This window comes from Ranitomeya imitator, chromosome 4, assembly GCF_032444005.1.
Source record: "Ranitomeya imitator isolate aRanImi1 chromosome 4, aRanImi1.pri, whole genome shotgun sequence".
NCBI lineage: Eukaryota > Metazoa > Chordata > Amphibia > Anura > Dendrobatidae > Ranitomeya > Ranitomeya imitator.
The window spans coordinates 253952607-253972760 of NC_091285.1; the positions used below are offsets into that span (position 1 = coordinate 253952607).

At 42.8% G+C, this 20154-nt stretch overlaps 1 protein-coding gene across 6 annotated transcripts in view; it reads left to right on the forward strand.

Moving 5' to 3' along the window:
* The window catches only part of USP15 (ubiquitin specific peptidase 15), a 127909-nt gene that overhangs the window by 78512 nt on the left and 29243 nt on the right, over positions 1-20154 (forward strand). For all 6 annotated transcript variants that reach the window (XR_011320727.1, XM_069764506.1, XM_069764510.1 and 3 more), the window contains 7 exons: positions 2527-2685; positions 6528-6752; positions 7385-7468; positions 7559-7653; positions 11006-11197; positions 11368-11483; positions 15429-15701. Coding sequence is in view for 5 of the 6 variants with exons in the window: in XM_069764506.1 (XP_069620607.1) it covers positions 2527-2685; positions 6528-6752; positions 7385-7468; positions 7559-7653; positions 11006-11197; positions 11368-11483; positions 15429-15701 (1144 nt within the window). In the remaining variant the exon portion in view is untranslated. The remainder of the gene's footprint in view (positions 1-2526; positions 2686-6527; positions 6753-7384; positions 7469-7558; positions 7654-11005; positions 11198-11367; positions 11484-15428; positions 15702-20154) is intronic.

Sequence of the window (20154 nt, forward strand, 5' to 3'; positions counted from 1 at the left end):
TAATTTTTTGATGAGGTACATTACAAAACAATGACTGTAACCTGTTTTACTAATGGTAATGAAAATCTGCAACGTCGAAAACTCACCAAAAAGGCGGTCCTTCAACCCTTCCCCAACATGTGACATACTTCTATGTGAAACGCCGGGTGAGAGTGTATGGAGTGAGCTCAGAAGCGGGGCCCACACCATATACAGCAGATGCCGGCTGTACTACAGAGCTGACATCTGATTGTGTCACCAGCAATCTGAGCTAAGCTCTTGTCCCTTCTATTAGCCCTTTGAATGCTGCTGTCAATTAAGGCACTACCCCGATGGGTGCGCTGTTCCCGGCACCCATTGTCCCCCTACCAAGCCTTGTGATAACATAAAGTGCTGCCAATGGAAGCCAAGGTCTCGTTGAAGGCCCCCTTGGCTGCCATATTTGTGCACATGTAATGGAGGAGCTAGGAGGTCATAGGAGACCATGATTTTACCTACATACTGCAGTCCATCTGTTTTACATAAATCAATCATATGATCGCAGGTCAAAGTTCATAGGGAGAATGAAAAAAAAGTTTAGAAATTCTTAATAAGCCACCTTTTGCCCCATTAAAATGTAGTATTAAAAAAAATTGTGTTTTACTATATTTTATGATATGAATTATTTTTACCATAAAAAAATACACTTTGTGTTGCTGTGTCCACAAAACTAGAGAAAAAAAATAAACAAAGCATCAGAGTTGCAGTCTTTGCCCTCCGCAGCACTGCAAAAAAATGCTTGAAGAGATTAAAACATTGCATCTATGTACCCAATGTATCAATAAAAAACTGCTCGTCACACAAAAAAACAAGCCCTCGCACTGCCCCATCGACCATAAAAAGAAAACGTTGCAAGTCTCAGGGAAATGGTGATACAAGCGAATATATATTTACGAATCTGCAATTTTTCCCCCGTTTTCCAGTATATTGCATTGTTACGTAGGTGGTGTCACTCAAAATCACAGCTCATTTTGCAAAAAATAAGCACTATACGGTTGATGCTTATGGAAAAATAAACAAGCTAGGGCTCTTGAAAGAAGTGGAGGGGAAAAAAAATCCAGAAAATTGCCTGTGTGGGAAATCACTAAGGCTTTTTCCCTATAAAAACGCATACATTATGCATCCCATCATTTAGAATGCATTCCGCAATTCTTGTGCACATGATGCGTTTTTTTCCGCAAAAAAAGCATTGCGGTAAAAAACGCAGCATGTTCATTAATTTTGTGGATTATTCGCGTTTTTCCTACTATTTAATGCATTATGAAGCTCCGGAAAAAAAGCATCAAAAATGCGCAAAAGCGCGTCAAAAAACGCGTCTAAACCGCGAAGAAAACGCATGCGGATTTCTTGCAGAAAATGTCCGGTTTTGCTCCGGAAATTTCTGCAAGAAATACTGAACGTGTGCACATAGCCTAATAGAGTTGCAAATTCAGTGCTGAATCGTCTTTGTGTTACAATAGCGCTCAAATAGTGTTGCACCTTGAATACTTATACCAAGATTGCGCAAGGCTCAACACACAAACAATATGTATTTTATTAATGATTAAATACAGTAAAATTAATATACAAAGTGAGGCAAACTAAAAGTAATGTTATCAGATAGCTCTAGTAATGCACAGTTGCGTCTGACAGACCTCACCTATCAAGAAAATGCACCCAACGTGCGTTGCACGTCAATCTTTGTCGGGGATGTACCTTGCAGCTGCAGCATACCATATTAAAGGGAATCTGTCTTCACGTTTTTTGTCACCTAACTTGAGAGCAGCATGATGCAGAGGCAGAAACCCTGATTCCAGCGGCGTGTCACTTACGAGACTGCTTAGAGTAATTTTCACAAAATCTTTATTTTATCAGCAGGAGATTATCACTGGAGTACTAGTAGACCTGCTGCCATGCAGTCAATCATATTCATGAACTCTGTATAACCCCACCGCTTATTGGAAACTTTCTGCCCATGTACAGGGTACACAAAAATCATGTTGAGCTTTCTTACAAGTCTTTTACCTCACTCCAAAGCATGATTAACATCCACAAAGCTTAGTACCTGTATAATTTTCTCCATACTGATGCAGCTTGTCTGTTTGTTAATAATGAATGGAGAGAAGGAGTCCTTCTCTGTGTGCTGTGCTGTGTATGGAACAGCTCACGTCGGATTTCAAATTAGAAATGGTGCATGCAGAGGTGATAACTGGTGGTGAAAATGTAGGATACAAGATCTAGAATAGTCAGAAGTAGTGTTTTTACCTTATGTACACAAATGACAACTTATTCTGAAAAGAACAATTAACCTTTAACCTTAAAGTTTGCTCATTATTATCTGTTCTACATACTATCTGCCAGTTTACTTTGCTGGACAAATGCATGTATTGTATAAGTCTAATCGATACTGCTCCACGTTTTAGACACCGTGCAAACTGCTTCCACTACTCTGTTAATGGGCTGTAAGTTTAGTCACATGTATTCCCCTCTCTTACCGGTAGCAGAAATCATTCTTTTTCAATCTTGCAGACTCAGGTAGGCCGATTTGCACCTCAATTCTCTGGGTATCAGCAGCAAGATTGCCAAGAACTACTCGCTTTCTTATTAGATGGCTTACATGAAGATTTAAATCGAATTCGAAAGAAGCCTTATATCCAACTCAAGGATGCAGATGGGAGGCCAGACAAGGTATTTGTCTCTTGTGGATTCCATCACTAAGTGCTGTAACATGGAGTGACAGCCTATTCTGCAGTGCAGCAGTGGAGAGCCAGCTGTCAGTCATGGTGACGAGGCGTGCTGACAGTATACTGAGCGGTGATTGAAGCCATGCTGTCACCAATACAGGACTGAAAGCTGTCAGACTCCTGTGAGGCATAAAGTTCATTTTCTCCCGGGAGCGTCGCTTTTTAGTAAGGCTGCTGGGCACCTTTCTAACACTACTAGCCTGTAGATTATCCCTAGATCTGTAGGTAATCATTATCTGATGTGACCGGTTCCCTTTAAAGTGCAGAAGTTTGGGGTTTAAACCATGAACATCTGCAAGGAGTTAGTGTGTTCTCTTAAGGTTTTTTGTGTGGATCTTCTCATCCTCTAGAAAACATCTGAATAGGTTAAAGAAGATCACAGACATCTCAAGTTTCCAGCACCATTCTGGTCCTCTTCTGGCCCACGTGACCTGAAATCAAACTAGCAAGCTCACTCTGGAGTTTCTGTGGAGCAAAAGTCGTTTTCTCAATGTGAGTCTATCGAGCCTTGTTTTGGTTCTCAAAGGCGTACATTGCAAAAGAAACATCGCAGCACATAGTGTGAACTGGCAAATCTGAAGAGCGTTCATGTGGTATGGGAGAGGACTGAGGTGGCTCTAGAAACGGGGAGACGGCAGTCTGTAAGTACTTGATGTCACGGTTTAATTCTCCTACTGCTGCGCTGATTAGAAGCACTTCACCTTCATAGTAAACGGTGCAGGTTTCTTTTAGCAGTGCAGGGGTTAATCTGCTGAGTGGAGAGCTCCTGGAAGCTTTCCTGCATTAATGCTCTCAGCTGTTCACTGTTGGCCACTCCATATCCTATATAATTTGGGTTCCAGCTAGCATTCATTGTCAGAGCTAGATTATGCTGCATGGCTGGTGGTTGTAGGTAGTTGTTTTTGGAGAAAGTGTTTGGTGGATCTTTGACTTTTGCTTGGTGTGGGATGATTCCTTTTCTTCTCCTACATTGGTTTAACCCCATCCTCCACTCCATGGTACATTCTTCTGTTGTTTGCCTGAGTATATTTGTATGTTTGGTTTTCCTTTATCCCTGTTTGTATTACCTTGTTAGTCTGGTTGGTGTATTACAGTACACTACTACTCCCCTCTTCTCTGGGTGGTGGAAGGGTACAGACTGAGGGTGGAATCAGGAGCTAAGGCAAGGTATGTGGCCCCACCGTTTTCACCAACAGGGCTAGCTAGGGCGCCTATGGTCCAGGGACACCTGACAACAGAGCTGTGACTCTTGCGTTACATTGCACACATTTTGTAGGGATTAGGGAAAAAAATGGCTAAGACTACTACTTTTTCTGCTGTAAATGGGTTGCCTAAAAGTAAATTAATAATAATATTATATAATATTTTTTTAAGTCATGGATTGATTAAAACGAATGAACAGAGACTTACTCACCTTCTAGCGCTACTGCGGATCTACGCGAGCCACTAAAGACTCCATCGGCTCTTCACCACTGTTTGGAAATCACAGCACTGCTGAATCCAATTACTGCTGCTGTGGTGCTGAGATTCCTTAGAACAGCCAAGTTGCATCTGCGGGGACGCAGGAAAAGAAGTACCGTATGGTATATGTTTAATCAGTCCATGCAGTAAAAAAAAAAAATCTGTCAAAAACTCCTTTTAATTACAAATTTAATTTATTAGTGAACACTATTGAACGCAATTTTGTGTAGAGCTGCAGAAACATTGGTGCTATATAAGTAAAATAAAAAAAAAAACAATGCAAAAATAAGTGGATCAGGTTGTTTGACATCAGGGTACACGTTTTCATTACCATTGACCAAGCTTATTTGGATAAAATGTCCATTAAAAGCCTTAAGAATTGAGTCTTCAGTGGTTGATACCTTTTTAATGGCTAACTCGAAAGATGGTAACAAATAGCAGCTTTCAAGACTACTCAGGTCTCTTCACCAGGCATAGTAGTCTCGAAAGCTGCTATTTGTTACCAACTTTCCAGTTAGCCATTAAAGGTATCAACTAATGAGGACTCTGAAATCTTAATATTTCTCTACCTACTGGCTAACATGGTACAAAGCTATGTTTCTTTCCTGCATTAAAAGCCTGTGACATACAGTACAGAACAAAAGTTTGGACACACCTTATTTAGAGATTTTTCTGTATTTTCACGACTATGAAAATTGTACATTCACACTGAAGGCATCAAAACTGAATTTACACATGTGGAATTATATGCTTAACAAAAAAGTGTGAAACAACTGAAATTATATCTTATATTCTAGGTTCTTCAAAGTAGCCACCTTTTGCTTTGATTACTGCATTGCACACTGTTGGCATTCTCTTGATGAGCTTCAAGAGGTAGTCACCGGGAATGGTTTTCACTTCACAGGTGTGCCCTGTCAGGTTTAATAAGTGGGATTTCTTGCCTTATAAATGGGGTTGGGACCATCAGTTGTGTTGTGCAGAAGTCTGGTGGATACAGAGCTGATAGTCCTACTGAATAGACTGTTAGAATTTGTAGTATGGCAAGAAAAAAGCAGCTAAGTAAAGAAAAACATGTGGCCATCATTACTTTAAGCAATGAAGGTTAGTCAGTCCGCAAAATTGGAAAAACTTTGAAACTGTTCCCAAGTGCAGTGGCAAAAACCATCAAGCGCTACAAAGAAACTGGCTCACATGAGAACTGCCCCAGGAAAGGAAGACCAAGAGTCACCTCTGCTTCTGAGGTTAAGTTTATCCAAGTCACCAGCCTCAGAAAGCGCAGGTTAACAGCAGCTCAGATTAGAGACCAGGTCAATGCCACACAGCGTTCTAGCAGCAGACACATCTCTGCAACAATTGTTAAGAGGAGACTTTGTGCAGCAGGCCTTCATGGTAAAATAGCTGCTAGGAAACCACTGCTAAGGACAGGCAACAAGCAGAAGAGACTTGTTTGGGCTAAAGAACACAAGAAATGGACATTAGACCAGTGGAAATCTGTGCTTTGGTCTGATGAGTCCAAATTTGAGATCTTTGGTTCCAACCATCGTGTCTTTGTGCGACGCAGAAAAGATAAACTGTTGGACTCTACATGCCTGGTTCCCACCGTGAAGCATGGAGGAGGAGGTGTGATGGTGTGGGGGTGCTTTGCTGGTGACACTGTTGGGGATTTATTCAAAATTGAAGGCATACTGAACCAGTATGGCTACCACATCATCTTGCAGCGGCATGCTATTCCATCCGGTTTGCGTTGGACGATCACTTATTTTTCAAAAGGACAATGACCCCAAACACACCTCCAGGCTGTGTAAGGGCTATTTGACCAAGAAGGAGAGTGATGGGGTGCTACGCCAGATGACCTGGCCTCCACAATCACCAGACCTGAACCCAATCAAGATGGTTGGGGTGAGCTGGACCGCAGAGTGAAGGCAAAAGGGCCAACAAGTGCTAAGCATCTCTGGGAACTCCTTCAAGATTGTTGGAAGACCATTCCCTGTGACTACCTCTTGAAGCTCATCAAGAAAATGCCAAGAGTGTGTAAAGCACTCAACAAAGCAAAAGGTGGCTACTGTGAAGAACCTAGTATATAAGACATAATTTCAGTTGTTTCACTCTTTTCTGTTAAGTATATAATTCCACATGTGTTAATTCATAGTTGTGATGCCTTCAGTGTGAAAGTACAATTTTCATAGTCCTGAAAATACAGAAAAATCTTTAAATGAGAAGGTGTGTCCAAACTTTTGGTCTGTACTGTATGTATACATATTTACCTGGAAAGCATATGACTTTTACTCTGTTTTAACCCTTACACTAGATGTTCTTGTATTACAGGTAGTTGCTGAAGAGGCCTGGGAGAACCATATAAAAAGAAATGACTCCATTATTGTTGATATATTTCATGGTTTATTTAAGTCCACCTTAGTTTGTCCTGAATGTGCTAAAATTTCTGTGACGTTTGATCCTTTTTGTTACTTAACACTTCCACTACCGATGAAAAAAGAGCGCACGCTGGAAGTATACCTTGTTAGAATGGACCCTCTTGCCAAACCTATGCAGGTAAGATACAAGACACAGTAACTGGACTGAGAGCCCTAGCCGTTCAGTATCCTGGTGATGCATCAGTACCTTTTTTCATGGTCATTTTGCAGAACTCTTTTCACTTCAGCATATGAGAATATTTTTGTTTTCCGCTGCATGAACTTTTTTTTTTTTTTTTTTTAATTGTCTGAATTATAATGGTCTTTAATGAATTTATGGTCGGAAATCAGGAGAGTTTTCTGGTGCTATGTGGCGGGATATAGATCTTATGCAATTAAAGAGAGGGCTTTATTGAAAATTCATCATTGAGTTCAAGTCCGAATGGATATATATATAAAAAGAAAAAAAATGATCTTTTGCTTCCTCCCCTGCCCAGGAGCTGTGGTATGATCAGACCATGTCCCTGTACGGTCAGACACGGCCATTACACAGTACACAGCAGGGGAACATTTATAAGATTATCTCAGCACAGGGACATTTTATGTAAACACATCCAATTGTGGAGATTATTATTATTCCAAGATCTGCTGATTAAAGTGTACTATGTTCCTGGGGAAAAACCCCTTTAAGAGGTTAATTACAATCAATATATTACAAAAGGATAAATATTTTATTAAAGAGTTTTATTTTTTTGTATTTTTTTCTTTTAGTACAAAGTAGTTGTTCCAAAGATTGGAAACATTATGGACCTTTGCACAGCCCTTTCTTCTCTATCTGATATTCCTCCAGAGAAGGTACAGTCTGTATTGTGAAGGATTGTCCTGTGCTTTCTTCATCTTCTTAAGGAACTGACTGAACGTTTTTTGTTTTGTTTTTCTTTTCAGATGGTAGTCACAGATATTTACAATCATCGATTTCACAGGATATTTGCTATGGATGAAAACTTGAGTAGCATTATGGAGCGGGATGACATCTATGTGTAGGTTTATGAGTATCATCTGAGAAGTGACGTGTACCCAGAGCGAAGTGTAAAATGTAACAGAAGTATAAGAAACCAAATAAAAGATAATAGAATTTCCAGAATTCTATACATGGGATAAGCCATCATAATTTCAAAACCGCATGTTCGTCTTTGTTGTTTATGAAAGCACAGCGTGGTAAAAATGGTTGTCAGAGCTTGGTTCAAGTACAGTTGCAGAACCATGTATGACACCAAGCCATGGAAAACAATGCTGACGCCACGGTGGCTTTATTCAGCTGATTAGCAGAGAGGGTTAAATAATGCTTGTGTCACAGTCCCTTCATTCCGCTTATTGGTGGTGGTGGAGGAGGAGAGGGGCACGGTGCTGATGCCATGGCTCCTTCATTCAGGGGATTAGCAGGGAGTGGAAAATCATGCTGACACCACTGTCCTTTCGTTCAGCTGGTTGGACAGGAGGGGGGTAAAAATGCCCATGCCATGGTCCCTTTTTTCAGCTGATTGGCCAGGATGTGATGAGTAAACAATGCTGACCCCACAGACCCTTTATTCAGCTTATTGCTGGGGTAGAGAGAGGGGGACAATGCTAAAGCCATGGTCCATTCATTCATTGGCTGGAAGGGGGGATAAAAATAATTCTGACTCCACAGTCCCTTCATTCAGCTTATTCTTGGAAGGGGGAGGGGGACGATGCTGATGCCATGATCCCTTCATTCATCTTATTCTTGGGAGGGAGAGGGGGACGATGCTGATGCCATGGTCCCTTCATTCATCTTATTCTTGGGAGGGAGAGGGGGACAATGCTGATGCTATGGTTTCTCATTCAGCTTATTCGAGGGAGGGAGAGGGAAACGATTCTGAGGCCATGGTCCCTTCATTCAGCTTATTCTTGGGAGGAGGGAAGGAGAGGAGAGTGGAACGATGCTGATACCATGGTCCCTTCATTCAGCTTATTCTTGGGGAGGGAGGGAGAGGGGAACGATTCTGATGCCATGGTCCCTTCATTCAGCTTATTCTTGGGAGGGAGGGAGAGGGGAACAATTCTGATGCCATGGTCCCTTCATTCAGCTTATTCTTGGGAGGGGGCAAGGGAGAGAGAGGGGAACAATGCTAATGCCATGGTCCCTTCATTCCGCTTATTCTTGGGAGGGAGAGGGGGACGATGCTGATGCTATGGTCCCTTCATTCAGCTTATTCTTGTGAGGGGGAAGGGATCGATGCTAATGCCATGGTCCCTTCATTCAGCTTATTCTTGGGAGGGAGAGGGGAACGATGCTCATGCAATGGTCCCTTCATTCAGCTTATTCTTGGGAGGGAGAGGGGAACGATGCTGATGCCATGGTCCCTTCATTCAGCTTATTCTTGGGGAGGGAGGGAGAGGGGAACGATGCTGATGCCATGGTCCCTTCATTCAGCTTATTCTTGGGGAGGGAGGGAGAGGGGAACGATGCTGATGCCATGGTCCCTTCATTCATATTATTTTTGGGAGGGAGAGGGGAACGATGCTGATACCATGGTCCCTTCATTCAGCTTATTCTTGGGAGGGAGAGGGGGAACAATGCTGGTGCCATGTTCCCTTCATTCATATTATTTTTGGGAGGGAGAGGGGAACGATGCTGATGCCATGATCCCTTCATTCAGCTTATTCTTGGGAGGGAGGGAGAGGGGAACAATTTTGATGCCATGGTCCCTTCATTCAGCTTATTCTTGGGAGGAGGGAGGGGAATGATGCTGATGCCATGGTCCCTTCATTCAGCTTATTCTTGGGAGGGAGAGGGGAACGATGTTGATGCCATGGTCCCTTCATTCAGCTTATTCTTGGGGAGGGAGGGAGAGGGGAACGATGCTGATGCCATGGTCCCTTCATTCAGCTTATTCTTGGTAGGGAGATGTGAACGATGCTGATGCCATGGTCCCTTCATTCAGCTTATTTTTGGGGAGGGAGGGAGAGGGGAACGATGCTGATGCCATGGTCCCTTCATTCAGCTTATTCTTGGGAAGGAGAGGGGAACGATGCTGATGCCATGGTCCCTTCATTCAGCTTATTCTTGGGGAGGGAGGGAGAGGGGAACGATGCTGATGCCATGGTCCCTTCATTCAGCTTATTCTTGGAGAGGGAAGGAGAGGGGGACGATGCTGATGCCATGGTCCCTTCATTCAGCTTATTCTTGGGAGGGGGCAAGGGAGAGAGAGGGGAACGATGCTAATGCCATGGTCCCTTCATTCCGCTTATTCTTGGGAGGGAGAGGGGGACGATGCTGATGCTATGGTCCCTTCATTCAGCTTATTCTTGTGAGGGGGAGGGGAACGATGCTGATGCCATGGTCCCTTCATTCAGCTTATTCTTGGGAGGGAGAGGGGAACGATGCTCATGCAATGGTCCCTTCATTCAGCTTATTCTTGGGAGGGAGAGGGGAACGATGCTCATGCAATGGTCCCTTCATTCAGCTTATTCTTGGGAGGGAGAGGGGAACGATGCTGATGCCATGGTCCCTTCATTCAGCTTATTCTTGGGGAGGGAGGGAGAGGGGAACGATGCTGATGCCATGGTCCCTTCATTCAGCTTATTCTTGGGGAGGGAGGGAGAGGGGAACGATGCTGATGCCATGGTCCCTTCATTCAGCTTATTCTTGGGAGGGAGAGGGGAACGATGCTGATGCCATGGTCCCTTCATTCAGCTTATTCTTGGGAGGGAGAGGGGAACGATGTTGATGCTATGGTTTCTTCATTTAGCTTATTCTTGGGAGGGAGGGAGAGGGGAACGATTCTGATACCATGGTCCCTTCATTCAGCTGATTGGCTGGGGTGATAAATAATACTGACAGCCCTTTCATGGCAATTGACCTCTAGCTACATGTGTGTATCACTTATCAAAAGGCAGTTAACCCACGACAACAGTAGATAGTATGAGGTGCTCCCCCATAGTAAAGTGTCAGTGAACGACCCAAGGAAAGTCCCCGATGGCCCTCTTCACATGGACTTTTTTGCGTGACCTCCTCAAAAGGTAGATCTGAAGTCGGGGGCTGCCTAATGCACAGTATATGCTAACTGCTTGTAAACGGTGTACAGAAAGCAGAAGAAAAAATGAGATTCCATCGGCCCTAATAGGCTTCGGGGACTTTTTAAACTTTTTTAAACTTCTCCAATAAAGAATAGTTTTATTATCGGATTGGATTGTCCCAATGGAATCTTTTTTTTTTTTTTTTTTTCCTTCTGAACATGGCTGCTATGACCAGCGGATACGGCACCCTCCGTCTGAACTCCTGCTTAGAACCGAGGTCTTCATCTTGGTGAGCTGCTAATCCTGTATACATTATATATCTGTATGTAACTGTATACTTTATTCTTATAGATTTGAAACGTCCATCAACAGGACAGAAGAAACAGAGCAGGTGATAATTCCTATTTATCTCCGAGAGAAGTTCCGTCATACCAGTTACAGCCATCACCATGGATCAACGTTGTTTGGCCAACCTTTTCTTCTAACCGTGCCTAGAAACATCACTGAAGATAAGCTGTATAACTTGCTCTTAGTGAGGATGTGGTATGTATTCCAAGAAACAGACCTCGTTTTTTAAGCAGATTTATGTAGTGCTGTCTTGTTTCCAAATATCCATCTCTTGTGCTGTGCTGTGGATGGACTATGTAGATGTGGCGATCTATTACTTCTCGTGTGTGACTTTACTTTCTCCTTTTATTTTCTACTGTGTGTAGCCGATATGTAAAAATCACAAACGACAGTGAGGAAAGTGATGGCCCTTTACACTGTAATAAAGAACATACCATAAACGGCAATGGCCCAAATGGTATCCATGAAGAGGGTTCCCCAAGTAAGTAATGTCAATGAAGGGACACAACTGTCACTAAGAAAGGAAGCCGACAAACGCCACTGGGAATGTACGGGATTCATGGATACATTTCTTGTCATTTCCATGACTTACTATTACTACATTTCTGGAATGATTGTAAAATAAATTCTAGAGTGAATGCCCGTGGTGTTCATCATGTAACATGACCAGGTTTCCAGAAGTAGGGATGGGATTCAAATATTCAAATTTTTTTTTTCCAAAATTGAGGAACAAAAAGGTATGCAGTGTCAGGACACAAATACAAAGAATCTGCTGTTATTAGGTGCACATAAAGACACATACATCCGACATGTATAAATCTACACATGTATTCTATATGGATATATATAAATATATATATAGATTGATTAGATGGATATATAGATACATAGCTATAGATGTGTGTGTGTATATGTATGTGTGTGTGTATATATATATATGTGTATATATATATATATATATATATATATATATATATATATATATATATATATATATATATATATATATAGTACAATATGTTACACACAAATCGCTTATACACAACTTTATACATAAAAACTACATCACTACACATACACACACCATCTACATGTTTCACATATACATCCTTAAGAAGGGGTCAGGTATTTATATTCCCAAGGGCCCACACCGAAGACCATGATTGTTGTGGAGGGCCAATCCAACCGACCTAGTTTATTTTTGCTCAGTATTATTATTGTTTTTATATTAATGTTTTAGATAAATTTTTAGCACTTAATCTTGAGCAGAATTAAGTCTGGTGACTCGCTGCTACTGTTAATACTTATAAAATGTCCCATCTAATTTACTGCTTTTTATAAAGTTTATAGAAAGTGGCAAATTATTCTGCTCCTGTTACTCAGCCTTTGAACCATAATCAACAGCTCACAGCACAAAATGATGTCCCCACAAACCCTCTTACACTGTCACTGTTCAATGTACCCTCACACCGTATGATGTTCCCACACAGCCCACCACACTGTATGATGCCCTCATGCAGTATATCTCCACACAGCCCCCCATAAAAACCTTATATACAGTGTGATGTCCCCATACATGTCCGTTACGGCACAGCTTGATGTCCCTATAACTTCCCACAGTGTACTGTGAATTAGAATAAATTAATTGTAGATGCCAGGAAGGAGGCGGCTGCATAGTGTGGGACGCTATTGAATCCACCCTTTGGCTGTCAGTAAGGCCCATGGATCAGTACAATGTCAAGGTCTGTCATACAGTATATATTCTACAAGCATATACACAAGCACTGTTTATATGAGATAGGGTCTGTGGAGAGAGAATAATACTGGAACGAATAGTCACGAAGTATCCAATTAACTTGACACACACGCACGCATTCGTACATATACCGGTATATATCTCAAAAATTATTCTGAAATCATTCTTGTTTTCTCTTTTTTTTCTCTGCACCTCCCATGCAGCTACTTGACATTCCTTGTGCCGCTGAGACAGAGCTTTAGGTCATTGGTGGTAGTAGAAGGCTCTTTGTGGCACACTGAGGCAGAAGTTTAGGTCTCTGATGGTAGAGGGCTCTTTGTGGTACGCTGAGGCAGAACTTTACGTCTCTAGTGGTAGTAGAGGGCTCTTTGTGGCACACTGAGGCAGAATTTTAGGTCTCTGGCGGTAGAGGGCTCTTTGTGGCATGCTGAGACAGAACTTTAGGTCTCTGGTGGTAGTAGAGGGCTCTTTTTGGCACGCTGAGGCAGAACTTTAGGTCTCTGGTGGTGGCACGCAGACGGAATGATTACATGAAGGAATGTTGAGTCGCAGCTGAGCAAGAGCATTCATGCCGCCATTAAGGAAGAGGTTTCGGCCATGTTAAAGGTGGTCTATACTGCTGCCAATAAAAGACTGCCTTGAGAGCAGCAGATTACAATTTAGCCAGCAACTGATTTTGGGATCTGGCTGTTATTTTAACAACTGCATGGGACGAAGCAGCTCAGAATCCCACCCCTGCTTAGAAGTATGTATGAGTCTGGAGGGGAGTCTTTGAGTTATTTATGGGACTAAGGTGCAATAACCCTTTTCGTTCGCTGTCAACTGAATGCACCCACTGAATGAACCCTTGCACACCAGATCAGGAGCATAAGACCTGCAATCTGTTTGTAGAGTAAGGCTATATTCACACTTTGAGGATTTTGCTGCGGATCTGCAGCAGTTTCCCATGAGTTTACAGTACAATGTAAACCTATGGGAAACAAAAAACGCAGTGCACATGCTGCGGAAAAAAACGCGCGGAAACACTGCGGTTTACGTTCCGCAGCATGTCACTTCTTTTCTGCGAATTTTCACCTGCTCCAATAGGAAACTGCAGATGAAAATCCACAGAAGAAACCGCAGTAAAAACCGCGATAAATCCGCATTAAAAACCGTGACGGGTTTTCACTGCGGATTTTGGAATTCCACTGCGGAAAAATCCGCAGTGAAATCTGCAAAGTGTGCACATAGCCTAAAGGTACCATCACACTAAGCGACGCTGCAGCGATACCGACAACGGTCGATCGCTGCAGCGTCGCTGTTTGGTCGCTGGAGAGCTGTCACACAGACAGCTCTCCAGCGACCAACGATCCCGAAGTCCCCGGGTAACCAGGGTAAACATCGGGTTACTAAGCGCAGGGCCGCGCTTAGTAACCCGATGTTTACCCTGGTTACCGTTGTAAATGTAAAAAAACAAACATTACATACTTACATTCCCGGTGTCTGGTCATGTGCCTCGCCTTCAGCTTCCCGCACTGACTGAGCGCCGGCCGAAAAGTACAGCGGTGACGTCACCGCTGTGCTGTACTTTACGGCTGGCCGGCGCTCACCAGGCAGTGCGGGAGGCTGAAGGCGAGGGACATGACCAGACACCGGGAATGTAAGTATGTAGTGTTTGTTTTTTTACATTTACAACGGTAACCAGGGTAAACATCGGGTTACTAAGCGCGGCCCTGCACTTAGTAACCCGATGTTTACCCTGGTTACCAGTGAAGACATCGCTGAATCGGCATCACACACGCCGATTCAGCGATGTCAGCGGGAGATCCAGCGACAAAATAAAGTGCTGGACTTTCCCCAGCGACCAACGATCTCCCAGCAGGGGCCTGATCGTTGGTCGCTGTCACACATAACGATTTCGTTAACGATATCGTTGCTACGTCACAAAAAGCAACGATATCGTTAACGATATCGTTGTGTGACGGTACCTTAAGATTGCTGATTGGTGAGATGAATCTAATGACGCACATGATTCCTTTTAAGCACTTGTCAAACTACAATATTTAGATGTCGTTTTTATTGAAATATTTCCCTTTATAAACCTGTTATTTCAGTGGTATTTTTTTTTCTGATTGCATTTTCAATCAATTGTCAGAATACAACTTGGGGTATCTAACAAGTGCCCTGAGATAAACAAGCATGTGGATGCTCCTGGGCCCACTGAGGGACCTTCTGCTTGGAGCAGGTTAAAACGTGACAGTATGTGTGAGAATCCATAGCATAGTAGTATGAAAGGTGATATGAATGTGCTCAGTCAGCTTAGGTAGGTGTTCAGTTGTCACATAACGTGTGCTGTTTAGTGAAGCCCCCAGTATGTTGGGTTTCTCTGTGAGAAAAGAGCGTAATACAAGTCATGAGGCACCCAAACAAATTGATGAGCCATTTACCTTTCATAGCTTAATGTTTCCAGGACTTTTTATGTTTGTTTTTTTTTTAATCTACATCTGTCTTTATTTTCGATAAATGTTATAGCTAAATGCAATGTAGAATGCTGTAGTCATTGCCGATTATTATTATTAGTTGTACACTGCACAGCTTTTCCTTCGTCTGAATACTCCCATGTTTTGTCGTGTACTCAGTACAAAGGGCCATGTTATCAGTATTGTGATCAAACCGTGAATGTTTTCCAAGGTGAAATGGAAACTGATGAACCCGATGACGAGTCTAGCCAGGATCAGGAGCTTCCTTCAGAGAATGAGAACAGTCAGTCAGAAGACTCTGTGGGAGGAGATAATGACTCCGAAAATGGATTGTGCGAAGACACCTGCAAAGGACAATCGGCCACGGGGCAGAAAAAACGCCTGTTTACATTCCAGTTTACTAACTTGGGCAACGCGGACATCAGTTATATCAAAGATGACACTCGATACATCAGATTTGATGACAGACAACTCAGGCTAGATGGTAAGTTCCGTGTTTTTTTTTTTCAGTATTACGCAGTGGTTGCAGTTAACTCCTGCATAGGAGTCATCCTTGTTTGTGCAGGGTGTTTTCCTCTTTAGTACTGCGGCCGGTATTCAAAAGAGGAAATCCGTTTTTATAAAAGCTTTTTATTCGTGATGATAATTGTGGACTGTCAAACAGCTCCTATTTATAATAGAGGAATGACTTTCCTCTGCTGCGTAATACAGTGTGTTGTGCTACCCAAACTCCTCGCCCCTGTATTCTCCTGTCTAGTGCGCTTCACGGGCGAATATATCAGGGGTGGGTGGGAGATGCCTGAAACTTCCCAAACTATGAGACTGGCTCCTTAACCTGTTCCTTAAAGCATTGCTTCCTAGCAGTGAGCTTTGGCTTAGAGATACTATAAACTGTACCCGTCTAATCCCATATATATGGGGGGATTTATTGATCCCACCACTCCTGCAGGCTGAGATTGAGCATGCTGGGACTGAGCTTAGGTGCATCTGTGACCCCCATTTTCCTTCTAATTATTATCACTGTTGACTGTGGAAGAGGCTGATTTGTCATCTAGTCCAAACCCTGGATAAATATGCCATGGTCACGGTCGTTATGGTGGTTGGGGCCTTCAGCTGTTTACTACAGTCAGCAAAATGCTAGCTGAGGTGCCAGGGTCTGCATCTTTCACTTATGGACGGTTTACTGGTCTGTCACTGCAGACAGTGGAGGGCTGAGGGGTTCCACCACTGTTATTGATCATGGGGAGCATCTGTATAAAAGCATTCATGTCTGTGGTGATTGTGTTTGTGCATCGATGTATGTGGTGAATATTTGCTAGTGCAGCCATGTGTGTGATGAATATTCGTAGCGGTGCGTCAATGTAGGCATGCGTGTAGTGAATGTAGGTACTGTAGGTGTGTGGTGTATGTAGATATTTGTGCATCCATGCTGGTGTGCTGAATTTAGCGATCAGTGCTCCAATGTGCGTTGTGAATGTCGGTATGTGTGCAATCCATATGTGTGTGGTGAATGTAGATAGGAGTATGTCCATGTGCGTGTGGGGAATGTGTCTATGTGTGCGTTTTGTGTGTGATGAATGTAGATACAGCTCTGGAAACAATTAACCACTTTGTGACTGCCGACGTTAGATAAATGCACAAAGCCCTGCTAGCGCCGACATTTGTCTACGGTCAGCGGTTTTGTGCTCACCGGGACCCCCCACATACCTTTATGATGTGGGGATTCTGGTGCACGATGCCTCCTATAACCCCCGACCTCATCGAGACCTGATTGGTACAGGTCCGGATGACGGTAGCATCACACCAGCCAATGAGGCAAATCACTGGGGAAAGTTTGTTGTAGCAACAAACTCCCAAGCGATCTGCCTCATAATAACGCTGTTTCTCCTCTGATCTCCTGTCAGTGAGAGATTAGAGGAGAAGTAGTGTGACAAGTGCTGCTGCCAACAGCTGTGCCAGTCAGCGATCTTGTTATAAAATAAAAAACTGATAAAGCAGGGTAGGGTTAGTGCTATAGTTAGGGTTAGTGTTAGGCTAAAGTTAGGGTTAGGCTAAAGTTGGGGTTGGGACTAAAGTTATGGTTATGGTTGGGCTAAAATTAGGGTTAGGATTGGGGCTAAAGTTAGGGTTGGAGCTAAAATTAGGGTTAGGGTTGGGATTAGGGTTAGAGGTGTGTTGGGGTTATGATTAGGTTTGGGGTGTTTTGATGTTAGGGTTGTGGTTAGCGTTATGGTTGGGATTAGAGTTAGGGGTGTGTTGGGGTTAGGGTTGGGATTAGAATTGGGGGGGTTTCACCTGTTTAGGTACATCAGGGGCTCTCCAAACGCGACATGGCGTCCGATCTCAATTCCAGCCACTTCTGCGTTGAAAAAGTCAAACGGTGCTCCTTCCCTTCCGAGCTCTGCCGTGTGCCCAAACAGTGGTTTACCCCCCCCCCCACTTATGAGGTATCTGCATACTCAGGACAAATTGCAAAACAACTTTGGGGGAATAATTACTCCTATTACCATTGGGGAAATAAAAAAATTGGGGGTGAAAACATTTTTGTGGAAAAAATATAATTTTTTTATTTTCATGGCTCTACGTTATAAACTTCTGTGAAGCACTTGGGGGTTCAAAGTGCTCACCACACATCTAGATAAGTTCCTTGGATGGTCCAAAATGGGGTCACTTGTGGGGGGTTGCTACTGTTTAGGAGCATCAGGGGCCTGCAAACGCAATATGACGCCCGCAGACCATCCCATCAAAGTCTGCATTCCAAAACGTCACTACTTCCCTTCCGAGCCCCAACGTGTGCCCATACAGTAGTTTTCTCCCAGATATGGGGTACCAGCGTACTCACAGCAAATTGGAAAACAATTTTTGGGGTCCAATTTCTCCTCTTACCCTTCTACATTGTAAACTTTAGTGAAACATTTGGGGGTTCAAAGTGCTCACCACACATCTAGATAAGTTCCTTGGGGGGTTTAGTTTCCAAAATGGGGTCACTTGTGGGGGGTTTCCACTGTTTAGGCACATCAGGGGCTCTCCAAACGCAACATGGCATCTGATCTCAATTCCAGCCAATTCTGCATTGAAAAGTCTAACGGCCCTCCTTTCCTTCCGAGCTCTGCCATGCGCCCAAACAGTAGTTTACCCCCACATATGGGGTATCAGCGTATTCCGGAGAAATTGTACAACACATTTTGTGGTTCATTTTCTCTTTTTACACTTGTGAAAATAAAAAAAATTGGTTCTGAAGTAAAATGTTTGTAAAAAAAAGTTAAGGGTATGTGCACACGATGCGGATTTTGCTGCGGATCCGCAGCGTTTGCGCAGCTGCGGATCCGCATCAGTTTCCCATGAGTTTACAGTACAATGTAAACCTATGGGAAACCAAAAACGCTGTGCCCATGCTGCGGAAAAAAATGCGCGGAAACGCAGCGTTTTATTTCCACAGCATGTCAATTCTTTTTGTGGAATCCGCAGCGTTTTTACATCTGCTCCAATAGAAAACTGCAGAACTGCAGGAATCCGCAATAGAAAACGCGATAAATCCGCAGTAAAAACCGCAGCGGTTTTGCACTGCGGATTTATCAAATCTGTTGCGGGAAAAATCCACAGTGGACCATTCTACGTGTGCACATACCCTAAATGTTCATTTTTTCCTTCCACATTGCTTCAGTCCCTGTGAAGCATGTAACTTCTTGGATGTGGTTTTGAGCACTTTGAGGGGTGCAGTTTTCGGAATGCTGTCACTTTTGGGTATTTTCCATCATATTGACCCTGTAAACTCACTTCAAATGTGAGGTGGTCCCTAAAAAATGGTTTTGTAAATTTTGTTGGAAAAATGAGGAATCGCTGGTCAATTTTTAACCCTTATAACTTCCTATGAAAAAAAAAAAAATGTTTCAAAAATTGTACTGATGTAAAGTAGACATGTGAAATGTTATTTATTAACTATTTTGTGCGATATGACTGATTTAAGGGCATAAAAATCAAAAGTTTGAAAATTGCGAAATTTTCAACATTTTTGCCAAATGTCCAATTTTTTTAACAAATAAGCGCAAGTCATATCAAAGGTATTTTACGGTCAGTCGTTTTCGCACTCTGACAGTCTGTAGCTTTGTTGTTCCCGATGTCTGCTGCTTGACCTTGTTGTAATGGACTGCCGTCTTAGAAATTTTAAGGATGGAGGCAACATGACGCGCAGTGTCCGTCTGCTAGTAAAGCCAAAATTGAGCCCTTCTTTTCGTCACTTAAGACTTTTCTTTTCAACTCATTTGGCACGGTTAAGTTATTTTTTCATTCCTATTACTTTTGGGATATTACTAGTACTTGTTTTGCCATCCAGCTTGTCCTATTGTAAGAGGATTGTGAAGACCACAGCAGGGTTTTCTATACTTTCCATTGCTAAATAAGATTTGGTTCAGGTGATCTCCTAATCAGAAGCACATTAAGTAGAATGAGGCGTACTCTGGTGGGAATTGAACTGACACTGGAATGGAGTGGCTGTCAGACATGTAGAGATGGTGATTTTTATAAAGCTGTGCAGTGGTCTCTTAATTTTTGCCAAAGCTGTATGTGTGGTGCATGTGGGTATGTGTGCGTTTGTAGTGAATGTAGGTATGTGTGCGTCCATGTGTGTGATGAATGTAGGTATGTGTGGTGAATGTAGAGAGTAGTGTGTCCATGTGTGTGATGAATGTGCGTATGAGTGCATCCATGTGTGTTGGAAAAATGTCTTTGTGCATCACTGTATGTAGTGACTACTCTGTCTGGTTTGTGTCTAGCTGACGGTATGAAAGGAACATTGGGGCTAAAATATTGCAGGGTATATAAGGTTATAAACAGACCTATGTAGAGTGGATTTAATTGCTGCACAACTTTAAGGGATTTTTCTATTCTATGGCTATAGATCTGATCGACTTGACCTATCCTGTTGATATACCATCATA